Below are 14,305 nucleotides of genomic sequence, written 5' to 3' on the forward strand. Positions count from 1 at the left end.
GAAAAGACCAGGCTTTTACTATCCCTAGGATCCCAGGCCACGTCCTCGGCCGGTTTGGTATTGAGATTTGTACGCTAGAATGTCAATATTCGTTGATGAGGCGTCTCTACTTTATTTATTTACTCCAGGTCGGTCCTTTGTGGTTGTGATACTCTGGTTTACTTTGTGCACTTAAGGCAGTTAGTCCAAAGAATTTTTATTGTTTGGGCCGTGTGGAGAATGGCTGGAAGTGCTTGAATGTCCTTAGCTCCTAAATATTTGATTTAATTTAATGGAAGTACAGAAATTAGGAACAAACCGTCCTTGAGAGCTGAGGAACACTAAATCTGGCATTGGATGCCAATGGCCACGAAGCTAATCAAACATAAACTGATGTTTCATTTTCTTTGCCGGGGGACCTGCTGGAAAGCCCGCCAGGAGAGTCCACCAAGCGGCTCTAATCGCTGTGTGTATCTCCCACCGGAACGATCACCTGGTCCTGATGTTTACTTTGATTCATACCTTTTTTGTCCCCTTCCAACAATCTCAGCCCAATAAGAGGGTGAAGGATGTATATCTGTGCCTTCCCAGGCTGAGAGGCGTCGTGACTTGATCTTCTGAAAAACAAAGGGGCATTGACATCCACACAAACCCTCTCCATCTCCAATGTCGCAGAGCCCCCATTTGTCATCATCTGGCAGGGGAGCTATTAAAATGAAAATTTTGATGAATTTACGGCCGTTGATTTTTCAATCACCAGAAAAACCGGCTCCCGTATTGTATTCTGACAATTCAAACGCTGATTGGCACTAAGTGGATCTTGTAAATTACATCCATGGTGTTAGATTGACTAAAAAAACAAAAAACAAATAGAGTTTGCCAAGGATGGCAGTGCCCCAAGGCAAGGGCAGGGGACAAGGTCTCTTACCTTGCCCGGTCTCAAAATTCTGGCCTCCATCCTGGCATGGGTTTTGATTTTAACCTTCATCCCCACCTCCATCCTCGTTTCGTATCCTCCATCTCAGGTCCAAACTGGATGAGGCGGGGTGAGGCCCCGTTTTTCCGATCCACTGTCATCCCTAAAGGTATTTTAGTTATTTTACTAACGGAGACCGGGGACAGGATGGGGCGGGGTTGGGAAAAGCGTAAGCCCATCCCCGCATGAGTTTTGATTTTAACCTTGATCCCTGCCTCCATTTTTGTTCCATGTCCTCTATCTCTGGTCCAAACGAGGTGAGGCGAGGCAGGGCCCCATTTTCCCGGGGTCCACTGCCATCCCTAAACCCTTTAGTAAAAAACTGCAATATTTTAAGTTTTTTGATGTTTTTGCACCTCTCTCTCTCTCTCTCTCTCTCTCTCTCTCTATATATATATATATATATATATATATATATATATATATATATATATATAGAGAGAGAGAGAGAGAGAGAGAGAGAGAGATGGGTTATTAGAAATCCGTGCTCTGATCATGTTACTTCAGCATGTAAATAAGATTTTGTAGGGCCTGAAAAATCAAAACTTAAAATGTACCAAATTTTCAACCTTCTTAAATTCATATTTTTATGTTAAAAAAATATCATTCAAGATTCAATTTCTACGATTTTGACCACGCTGAATACATTCATGGGGTTATATTTGATCAAAACCTCTCACCATGAGTTTCAACTGGGGAGTTCTTTACCCATTAGAGGTACCGAATACTCCCCATGAATGGTTTGTCATCTGGTAAGAGCGACTTGTGAATATCATCATTGATAATACATTACAAGTTTGAAACTCACAGATGGCATCCCTTACCACATGGTCGAAGCTTTATAGTCTGTAGCTGTCTGGAGGAACTTCAAAGACTTTTACCAACCAGAGGTCAGCCAATGTGCGGTCATTGACGAGGGGTTTTTTCTTCCACTGTAAAAAAAAAGTATCAAATACTCTCTCTCTCTCTCTCTCTCTCTCTATATATATATATATATATATATATATATATATATATATATGATGAATTTAACCTTTACGAAATAACTAAAATACTATTAAAATAATGTTATGTTTTAAAATTCCAGGCTACTTTTTTGGGCATTATAGGTCCTTTGAAGTTGAACAAAATTGAAAAGTCAAATACCTTTTCCAAAAAAATAACTTGAATACCTCAAAAAGTACCCTTTCATTTTTCAAAAATACCTTTTTTAATGTGATTTAATCAATTTCATAAGGTTGAATTCATCTCATGTTACTAACAATAGATTAACTAGCATATATAGAGTGGATCATCATATACCTACAAATCCAACGCTAATCAGACTAATTCACGCTGCTGATCATGCCCATGATCAATGGCACAAAATTTTTTTTGGGCATTCACGTTATTTAGCAGTGGCCAGGAACCACGGCCAAACATCTTTTATATTTGAAAAAAGGGACGTGAGGCATGCAGCCGCACATCCAAGTATCATTAGAGCTTATCAGATTATATTCTTTCACGTGTGTGTATAAGCATTGTGGTTTTCACCAACTAAACGCAGGCGGCCTCCAAAGAAAAGCATATCAACCATATGCAAATACAACCAACGGGGGGGCTCCACTTGTCTGGTAGAAGCAGCTGGTGCAAGCCACCTTGTGTTGGGAGGTCCAAAACCCAATGGTATAGCTGTATGACTGGTAGGGACAGTCCAACCAGGAGTAACATACTGGTACAGTGGTCCATCCAACCAACACCAGGAGGAACATACTGGTACAGTGGTCCATCTAACCGATCATAACTGTCCTACCAACGTGCACTAACTTTCAGACATGTACCTTATGGTATTGCCCTTTTCACACAACGTGAAATGATGCATTCTTCCTGCAATGGAAAGATGGTCCTGTACATATACGAGTCTTTGATGGTCCTAATGGTCCCAACCAGCAATCATAAGAGCTTGAGTTGGACTGCAGTTATATTATGTTGCACTCTTTGAATGGCATTTTCGTTGCGACATTAGAAAGATGATGTGTAAATCAGACTTCCTTTTATATCATATTATGACAATGGGACCATGCACACGTGTGTACAGTCCGGACACTACAAATACACGTGAGTTTAGAAAAAAGTTTAGGTCCGTTGGTCAGGTCCAGCACAGCTGTCTGGGTAGCAGAACCCAACATCATACTTGCATGTCACAAATTTTTTTATTGGAAAATGACTATATTGTTGGTAAAAATAATGTGTTTCCCTAAAAACTATAATTTATCAAAATTTGCTTGATGATCAAACCCATAAATAATTAACTTAGTTAGAAACTTTTTATCTTTAGCTGGTACAAAACTCATGAAGTTTTGTGCGATATATCACTTTGCTCATCAGGTCACTTAAAAGAAGTTTTTTTGCTGTACTTAAAGAAGCATGCAAAAAATATGTTATTTATACAGTTTTCTTTGTTAATCATAAAATCACAAATACCTTAGTAAAATCACATATTTTATATCAAAATCATGAAAAACGGTGCGCACATCCTTTCTTCTTTCTCTAACCGTCACTTAAATGCATGTTCATACCTATTTTTTTGTGCTATTATGAAATATGCAAAAACAAGCTTTGCAAACCTCCTTATGATCGTAACTTCGCAAATACTTTAAGAAATTAGCATATATCTTGTATCTATACAATGTGATGTTATTTCATCTTTGCAGTTTTCTATGATATAAAAAGAGATTGTCTGCATTTCAGGGCTATTTTTTTATTTTATAGGGTTTTTTTATGGTCCCCAACTTGCTTGATCTTTTGCAAAAAAAAACATTGATGTTTTTTTTTACAACTATTTTTGTTCACTTTTTTTTCGGTGATTCATCGGCAACAATTCATCATTGTATTTTGACGAGGTTGTGACATCCTTTTAAGTCAAAAAATGAGTTTCATACAAACTACATATATGAATATTATTTTATTTTCATTCCATTTTTTTGTAGAAATGAGCATCATCTGGGCCCATGCATATTTGTGTGTGGTTGTTTGCTTGCCCTATGTTTTATTTAATAATTTTTATGTGATCTACCATTTAAGGTTTACTATATTTAGGTCTTTTTAATATATATATATATATATATATATATATATATATATATATATATGTGTGTGTGTGTGTGTGTGTGTGTGTTGTAATTGATTTATATGTGTTTACTTGTCAACTGCGTTAGGATCATTTTTTTGTAATCTTCAAGAAGCACACAAAAAAATATGTTATTTATGTGGTCTCCTTTGTTAATCATAAAATCACAAATATCTTAGTAAAATCACATATTTTATACCAAAGTTGCAGAAAACCATGCAAACGTCCTTTCTCCTTTCTTTAGTTGTCACTTAAGTGCATGCCTGCAGTCTTTACAAAGCATGCAAAAACAAGTATTGCAAACGTCCTTATGATCGTAACTTAACAAATACCTTTAAAAAGTTTCATATATCTTGTACTTATAGAATGCAATGTTCTTTTATGTTTGTAGTTTTTCGTGATATAAAAAAGTGATTGTTTGCACTCTGGCTATTTTCTCATTTTTTAGAGTTTCTTTGTGGTCCCCAACTTGCTTGATATTCTAAAAAAAAAAATTGATGAGTTTTTTGGCAATTATTTTTTGCCACTCTTTTTTGATGATTCATTGATGACACTTATGGAGGGGTGACAAACAATTTTCCTATAACAGTTGGGTTACATCAAGGATCTACATTAAGCCCTTTCCTATTTGCTATAGTGATGGATGAGCTTACGAAATCAATTCAAGAAAATGTGTCGTGGTGTATGTTGTTTGCTGATGATATGAAGACATACATTGGAAGCAAGAGGTTTTACGTTGAGTAAGAGTAAGACAGAATATATGAAATGTCAGTTTAGTAAGCAACGTAGTAGTGATGAGAGTGTAGTGAAGCTTGGCGAGCAAGAAATATCGGTGGATGACTGTTTCAAATATTTGGGATCTATCATTCGAAATGATGGAGAAATTGATGGAGATGTAAACCATAGGATAAAGGTTGAGTGGATGAAATGGAAAAGTGCAACTGGAGTGTTGTGCGATCGTAGAATGCCATTGCGGTTGAAGGAAAAGTTTTATAGGATGACAATTAGGCCCGCTTTATTATATGGTATAGAATGCTGGGCTGCCAAGAGACATCATATTCAAAAAATGAGTGTAGCTGAGATGTGTATGCTTCGATGGATGTGTGGAAATGCAATAAATTAAGATTCAAAACGAGGAGATACGTAAGAAGGTAGGCGTTGCATCCATTGAAAATAAGATGAGAGAAAATTGTTTACGATGGTTTGGACATATTCGGCAAAGGCCTAATGATGCTCCAGTTAAAAGGATGGACAAATGGAAAAATATATTAGTCAAAAGAGGTCGAGGTAGGCCTAAGAAGACTTGGATGGAGATGATAGGAAAGGATATGAATGCTTTGAACCTCACTGAGGACATGACATTGGATAAAAATGATTGGAGGAGAAGGATTCATGTGGAGGACCCAGAATGATTTTCTTTTTTGGTTCATATCGCCGACCCCAATTGTTTTAGGATAACGACGTAGTTGTTGTTGTTGTTGTATTGATGACACTTTATCATTGCATTTCGATGAGGTCATGGCATCCTTGTAGGTTGAAAGGTGAGTTTCATACAATATATTTTATTTTTATTTTGATATATTTTTTATAGAAATGAGCATAATCTAGGCCCATGTGTATTTTTGTGTGGTTGTTTGCTTGTCATGCATTTTATTTAATATTTTTTACATGATTTACTATTTAGGGTTTACTATATTTATTATTTTTAATATATATATATATATATATATATATATATATATATATATATATATATATATATATATATGTGTGTGTGTGTGTGTGTGTGTGTGTGTGTGTTGTAGATGATTTATGTGTGTTTGCTTGTCCTTTATTTATTTTTTGGTGTTCCTATGTTAATATAATGGGACTAGGGTTGACTATATCAGAGTAATGCGTATTTGTTTTCTACATAAGTAGTTAATGATAACCTCATTATTTATTAAACTACACTACCATCTTATTGATGATCATAGCTGAGGATCTTTAGTGGTCATCAAAAACATCAGTTTTTTGTTAAACTTTATGAATGATCAAACTTAAATAATGTAAATTATGAGTTTCATCATTGTTTTTCAAATAGTTCAGGTTTATTGTTCTGAAAATTTTGTATATTTAAAAAGAAATATGTATTAATGGTTTATGAAAGTACAAAAAACTTGCTGAATGAAGCACAAATAACTGGCAGAATGAAGCATAAAAAACAGTATGTTAGAGTACTAATGGTTTGCAAAATCTTTATTTGTTAGAAGTTGTTTGATGAATTCCTTCTTTGTATTTATTTAATCTTTTTTAATGAATTATTTCAATGTCTTATGTCTTCTATGTATATCTTAGGTAGTTTGTGATGAATACTTATAAACCAAAATGAAAATATGGTAGAAGATAGTCGTTCAAATCCCCATCTTCAGTCTCAAGCAATAAAGCAATTGTAGTGCTTGAGGTACTTGTAAATGTCTCGAGTCATGTTTATGTGTTTATATTCAATTTCAAGTAGTGGAAGAACCAGCTGGTCATCTTCTCTACTTGTAGTCCTTAAGTGCTTCAGACTCCTCACCCCAAGTTTCTCCTCCTCAATGGCCCTCTTTGCAGAAAGACTGCTTGCAAATTGAACATTGTTAGCAGTTACAACCTTGTCAACGCCAGCAAATACCATGGAGGACAAGCCGACGTCTTCGCCATCGTTGCACCAATCTTTGAATTTCGAGAGGAATAGGATGTGGTAATCCTTTATCCTATCATTTATTATCAACGAAACAGTTTTGTTAACTGCACCAGGGCAACCAGTTGGTTGTTGAACATAACCAAATTACTAAACTATTCAACTAGCTATTTGACATTAAACTTCATTCATTTTGTGTAACCAAATATTCAACATTACGATGACCTTTGCTTGCACAACTATATCATGATTATCCGCTTCTTATGCATCTTCGTAGGAGCACCACTTTACTTATATAACAAAGTTTCATTCATTATTAGTCCTATATTGTATTACATATAAGCAAATATGAAATATTATAAAAAGTAATTATATTTGCCCTGGTCATTATTCATAATAATTTTAAATAATAGTCATTGGTCATGTGATGATCAGACGTTCTTCGATTAGTTCCCTCTTCGTTGCATGACCGACTCTACATTGCAACACATAAAATTTTATGGAGAATGTGACATCTTAGAGCCCTTCAAATAGACATGTGCTCCTATATCTAAACCTGTAAAGATTCATATAAAGGTTAACACCTATTAACACATAGAATATTACATAAAAAATGTGAAATAATATTTTTAGTTTAAAACAATAATTTAGGTACAAGTAAATAAATAACTACCTTCAACAACACATAATGTTCATTCTTTCAATCCTTACACTACTCAAACTTGCATAGAGGTGTGCAAGTGCAGCTACTACTCATGTATATTGCTTGATGTGATCAAAGTCTCTCGCTAGTTCAATATAACAACTATATATAAACTTTTCATTATTATCGATGAATACTCATGTGCCAAAGAAGTAGAGCAATATTGCTCTTAGATCATTTTTCAGATAGTACTGGCCTTCCCTGTAATACACGATAGTTTTTCCTTTATTTTATTCGCCTTGCTGATGTCAAAGCGATTTTTCAACCATGATAACCTCAGTATTTCTTCGATGAACACATCATCCATCGCTCTTAAATAAATATAACATGTGCTTCAAATTTCTTCACCCATGTCTATTCACTAGCTCCCCATGACACTTAAATTCAGTGATTCGTGTCACGTTCTCTAATGTGATGGACATCTCAATATTTTTGAACTAGAATGTGTATATTTCAAAACTATATAAAGGCCTCTATGTGGAGGTGACTGATGTTCCATGGTTTGATCTCCAAGAATTTTTGAAAATGCATACGATTAAGCTTGTCATCTGCATCTTTCAATAGAGATAAAAATCATTGTTGTGCTTGAAACTAGTAGAATTGGTGCATATGGCTTATACGATCACTCTCCTTGCCTTGCAACTCCTATAGTATATATGACAATTTAACAAATGAGCGAATTTAAAAAAAATATGATTGCAAACATCTTTAAAATATTTATATATAAAATAACAAATAACCAAAGTACATGTCCAAGAGCACCAAACATTCTCTACTTCGATCTCTTCCTCAGATCTTGCACTTTCTTCTCTTCATCCTTCCCTTGTTGAGGTGCCTCCTCTCCTTGTTAAGGTGCCTCCTCCTTTTGTTGAGGTTCCTCCTCCCCTTGTTGATGTACCTTCTCTTATTCTCCTTGCTAAGGTGCCACCTCCCTTTGTTGAGGTTCCTCCTCCCCTTGCTGAGGTGCCTTCTCTTATTCTCCTTGCTAAGGTATTTTCTCCACCCTCTATCATCCATATTCTCTGTACTGGCCATGTTTTTAGCTTCATCTATCTGGTCATTGATGTTAGCAACAACCTTAGAATGAGCACATGAGTCAAATTTTTTGTTCTTTAAGTCCTCCCCACCTCCCTCTCCTTAGATGCTTCTAGGATAAGATACATGGTTGTAACAACAAAATCTTCATCATTTTTTGCACATCCTGCTTCAGTTTTTCACTAAGCAGGAGTTAACTATAATTTAGCCAACATTTTAGGTGTTTTATGTTTCTCCTTTAAAGGTGCCTGATAACGTAGCCTATATTTTTTGTGGTAAAATGTCAGACAATCAATATTTTAGCCATGGAACAGACTCCCTCTCTATCCACATGCCAAGCTTATTATGTACATCATAGTACATAGACTGTATATAGCTTTTATTCTTTGGTCATCCTTGTTGTGCTCAAACACTAGTGGGTGTAAGCTCCTTAAATACAAACTTCTCAGTCACCATATTGTGTCAAACTCTGGAAACTCAACACTAAGATACACTAAAAAACACATAATTTAGCCTTTGACATTAAAGTATACACAACACTAAGAAACATAAAATGTATTCATCAATGAAAATAAATTATTAGTTGTAGTTGCCAATATTACACCAACAACAATGCCATTGCGTACAAAACAACTTAAAAGAAACTAAGCATTCTAGAAAAGCTCAACTAAAAAACATGTTTAAAAAGCATTAAACAATGTTTAATTGTATCATATAAGAAAAAAAAAATTACAATCCCTCAAGACATTAAACTAAGGTGTGGTTAACTCATTGTCTCACCGTATAAGCAAGAGTCTCAAGTCATTAAACCAATGAGTTAAACTACTATTCAGTTGTGTCAATAAAACTCAAAGTTTATAAATGTAAACTAATATTGCTATAGTTTCTTATATTTTTTTATGTATTGATTGTAAGCATATTTTTTGTATAAAGGATAAAAAAAGGTGCAAGAGAAAAGATGCAACAACATAGAAAAATATTGAAATATGTAGTCTCAATGTTCTCAGTATTTTATAAATATTAAGGAAAAGAGTTATCAAAAAACTCATCAAAAATATTGTGCTTACCGAAAAAACTCATTGTTAAGAATGTGCTTACTAGAAAACTCATCGTCGATAAATATGAAAAACTCAATGATAAAGTCTCACCGATGAATCATTGAAAAAAGCGATCGAAAATAGTTGTCAGAAAAATCATCAAATTTTTTAGGAAGATCAAGAAAGTTGAGGACCACAAAAAACCTTAAAATATATGAAAATAGCCCTGGGATGTGAACAATCACTTTTTATACCCTCGAAGAGTCACATTTATTATAGTAGAAAAAATACAAACATGAAAGAACATTGCAATTTTAGGTATGCAGTATTTGCATAGTTAGTAACATATTTGTGTTTTTCTACATAATTAGATATATGATCTTATAAAATATGTGTTCTTACTGCATTATTTTTGAAATTATGTTTAAAAGATATTCACATAAGCTATATTTATGTACTTTTTGAGGGACACAAAAAACAAAGTGCAAATATACATTTAAGTGATAGTTAAAGAAAGGAAAAAGAGGGTTTGCACAATCTCCAACGACTTTGGTATAAAGTATGCTAATTTTTTAAAGTATTTGCAAAATAAGTACACATACATTTAAGTGATGATTAAAGAAAGAAAAAAGGATGTTCACACGGTTTTTTGTGACTTTGATATAAAATATATAATTTTACTAAAGTATTTACGATTTTATAATTAACACATAGTACCAAGTACCATGTAAATAATATAATTTTTTGTGTGCTTCTTAAGGACTGCCAAAAGATGTGTGAACCTCTTTTTGATAGAGAGTTTGTGATACCCGATGAGTAGAGTGATATATTGCGCAAACTTCATGAGTTTCGTACATGCAAAAAGTAAAAAAGTTCTTAACAAAGTTGGTTATTTACGGTTTTAGTTATCGAGCAAATTTTGGCAAATTGTAAGGTTTTTAAGAAAACACAACATTTATACTGTATTCCCTCTTGCTATTACATATGTGCACTACATCTTAATCAGGACCGGATGCCGAAATGTTCGTTTGCACTGCACTTACTGCAATACACGTGAACTTTTAGCCAATCGGAGACAGAAAAATGTTTATTGAAGCAATGTTGACAGACTCCCCAAGTCAACTTGGTGACAGTCCAAGTCGGTTACCAAATGAGTGACGATTTTCTAAAAACTCATTTTTAGCTTAAGCTCTTATTTCACTTAGCATTAACCCGCCTACTCGGCTGAGTGCCGAGTTGTTTAAAAATTGTCCGATTTAGGAACTTCATATAGTTTACAGTTTTCACCTTTTAGAAACCTATTTTAAGAAGGAAACTCGTATGATACGCAGGTTCATATTCCTTCTCATGCATATCCTCATCACTTGTTTCCTAAAATGTGGTTTTTTAGACACTTTGCCTTCTCATCCCATCCTCCATAAGTCTTCGGTTCCATTGCTCTCATTTGTCTCGCCTGGCTGCGAGGTGGAAGGCTACAAGCTACTATGGTGATAAGTTGGGAGCAGCCATTGATAGACTTGAGAGAAGTTGCAGCTTAACATGCTAAATGGGCACTGTGCTAAATGAACATGCTATTGGATTTTTCATGTTTTTTTTTTATTCCAACCCCATAGTTGTATGATTGATTTACTAAAAATCGATACTTGGATCATGCGTTTTGGATGAAAAAAAATGATATTTGGACCGTTCTGTTATTAATAGGAAGTATAAAACAATCATGTTATTTATACTTTATAGTTCATATAAATAAATGTACCGTTCTGTTACTTTTTATCAAATAAAAATTATCATAAAAATGTGTTTAAATGCAACACAGGGTTTTAAGGTTTTTATAGAACAAATTCATAAAATAAGGTACAATTATTGCAATTACATTAAAACTATGGGATTTTCCGATTTTATCTCTTAACATTAGAAATATGTACAAATATATACTTTTTAAAAACAAGTAATTAAAAATTAAAAAAACACATCTCAATTTTTTCATATATAAAAAAGAAAAGATTTCTTATTCAAGTGAAACACGAGAAACGCAGAAAATGTGCTTCCCAAACAAATTAAATAGGTTTCTCCAATGACGAGAAACATATTTATCACTCCAGTGATGAGAAACAGGTTTCTCATGCGTTCACAAGTTTACAAAACACTAGTATTATGTTCCGAAAACTGTTTTCCAGAAAACGAGCTTCTCACATACAAGTAGAGTTTTCAGTAACCCTGGTTGATGCTCCAGAAAAAAGATTTCTCCCAAACAGCAATCAGCGCTGGTTATGGTGACAAATACATTGGTTTCGGTATGCATAATGTAATGGATATTGGAGTAGTTTTGTATTTGGCATCCAGCCAGATTCTATAGCATTTGAAGCTGCAGGGTTGATTGAGCTTGAGTATTTTGACTGCGCTAAGAGGAATCATGGACTAGTGCCTGGACAGGAAAATCATAGATGAATGGTCAATGCTCTCAGAGATGGCCCAGGATTGATTGGTGAAATGGCGAGGAAGCCCGGTGCAATTTGGGGAGCATTGCTAGGTGCCTTTCATGGCGATGTCAAGGTCCAAGAGGTTGCTTGCTGCTATACATTTTTACCAGTTGGATATTACATACAGATCTCTCACACATACTGGCGTTTGAAAATAAGGAATGGGTGGAAAGGGTTAAACGCCGGATAAACAAGACCACAAAGGGTGCAGTTACATAAATCCACAACAGAGGGTTCACCTATTAATGGCAGGTCACTGGTCTCATCTCAACAGGATATATCCGACACGAGCGATGCTCCATATGACTGAAGATTCAAAGGATGATATGGTGGATGGTTCCCAGTGAGGCATGGCAATTCCTTCTGGGATTATGAACACAGAGCCAGTGAGACATGACACCTGTTTTTATCAAGAATCCGCATCTTTTGCATCACAATGCGACCAAGTTTATGTCAAAATGGTTAAGCAGGAGAGTCTGGTTAGAGAGATGCAAGTCGTTCCACCGTTTGAAGGATGGCAAGGTTACTGGCAATAAAGAAAAGTTCACTAGAAAATATTGGTCTGTCTTTTGTCTTTTTGGCAATTTATTTAACTTTTTTATAATGTCAATTTGCTCAACATGAGAACTCCGTTGAAGGTGGGGTGACACAATATGACAGCGAACACACAGCTGAAAAGAATAAGATACACCAGGGTACCTCCGCCAGTGACACCGAATTGCACATGTAACCCAGCCTGCAAAGAGAAGCAGAATCAACTTTACAAACAATCTAAGAGGAAAAAGTCACGTTTCATAAATCTGTGGAATTCATTCATCGAGAAAAGAGACATGAAATTTGTTTATACAAAAACAAATAAATACAAGAAATGAATTACCAGAATCTTTGGCCGTTTCAGATGACGAGCCATAATGATATCTGCTGAATGAAAGTATAACAGGAAAGCAGCCAAATATCCAGATGCATACTCAGCCTCGCCTGACCATGGAGTCTACTGAAGAGGATAAAAAGGGATTCCATTGTAGGCGAAGCTGCCACAGCATGAAAGCTTGCTTCCACCATTGCAATCATGGTCAAGTGGCTGATAATCTTCTCCCTAGCAGACATTCTTTACACAAGCACAATGAGCAACGGTTCACAATGAGCTACCTTGTCTTCTGCAACATAGATGCAGATGCTGCGGAAGCCTCTGCTATTAAAGAAACCAGTTGTCGTGTCTGCAGGCAAGCACCTATGTCAAATGGGCTCAATTGAGACCCATCAAACAGCAGATTTACACCAGGTAAGGGCACATCTTTGCTGTCAGCATCATCTGGAAGTTCTTGCTTTGTGCCTGACGATTGCAATTCATGTGATGTGGAGTCATAACTAGAAGCCTCATTCACAGGAGCGAGGGTATATGATCTGCAAGTGATACAAATATGAGGACCAATAGAGGGAGTTTATTGAAAATGATGATACACAACAAAAGATAAAGAAATCCGTGGGCAATATCCCAAAAGCCTAGCAAGTGTTTTGCTACATTATTTGGTGCATTAACCTTATGCAGAATTAGAAGCGGAACATGCACATCTTAATAAAACTGTATGTATAGGCAGAGAGATAGAAAGGATGTGCATGCCTGCATCAACTTTGTGTTAATCTTGGATATTGATGATATTCTCCATATGAAGTTTAATTGATAGGTACATCCTGGAATTCAAAACTTACGAGATTAAAACAGCTTATACCTCAAGGCGTAAGACATGGATAATTTCTGTAAGGTTTTCTTTGACATGGATAATTTATGTAAGGTTTTCTTTTTCTTTAGCTTTTCTCACTAGATTGTTTTCTTGAATTTCCCTTTTTTCATCAAAGATGAAAATTTTTAGAGAGGGAATGGGTGATGACTGATTTGAAACCAAATTACATCAGACAAAGATAAAGTTGGAACCAATTCTGGTCAGACCAATCCAAGATAAATCAGAATTGAGTCATTTTGCATGCAAATTGTACTTGATAGTGCTACGAGTAGGTTAATGAATTGGTCTTTAAAGATTTTATCGTCTTCTTTAGCCAAGCAAACCATCAAGTTTGATAATAACTGCCACTTTGAAATGAGCTTCCATCTTTTAGACTTGCAGATAGATGAGGAGCCGTGCATAAGATCACCAGCACAGAATTCTGACTCAGAACATGAACATCAAAACCAAACCAGTCTAAAAAGATTTTCCAAGGATCCCACAAACATAAGAGGAGTGCAGATAGTTCCTTCTTTCGGCAGTGCATGATGCAACGACCGGCCAGATGCATACCTTCATCTTAAGATTATTTGAGTTATTTAC

At 35.3% G+C, this 14,305-nt stretch overlaps 1 protein-coding gene across 2 annotated transcripts in view; it reads right to left on the bottom strand.

Annotated features, from left to right (window-relative positions):
- Window positions 1-12,389: 12,389 nt before the first annotated feature.
- LOC149841230 (uncharacterized) overlaps window positions 12,390-14,305 on the bottom strand; it is a 38,915-nt gene continuing 36,999 nt past the window's right edge. For both annotated transcript variants that reach the window (XM_090004719.1, XM_090004718.1), the window contains 2 exons: window positions 12,859-13,385; window positions 12,390-12,717 (listed from right to left, as the gene is read on the bottom strand). In XM_090004719.1, the coding sequence (XP_089860845.1) occupies window positions 13,127-13,385 (259 nt within the window). In that variant the 3' untranslated portion in view covers window positions 12,390-12,717; window positions 12,859-13,126. The remainder of the gene's footprint in view (window positions 12,718-12,858; window positions 13,386-14,305) is intronic.

Source organism: Nuphar pumila, chromosome 4 (assembly GCF_984573655.1).
Source record: "Nuphar pumila chromosome 4, dmNupPumi1.hap1.1, whole genome shotgun sequence".
Lineage (NCBI taxonomy): Eukaryota > Viridiplantae > Streptophyta > Magnoliopsida > Nymphaeales > Nymphaeaceae > Nuphar > Nuphar pumila.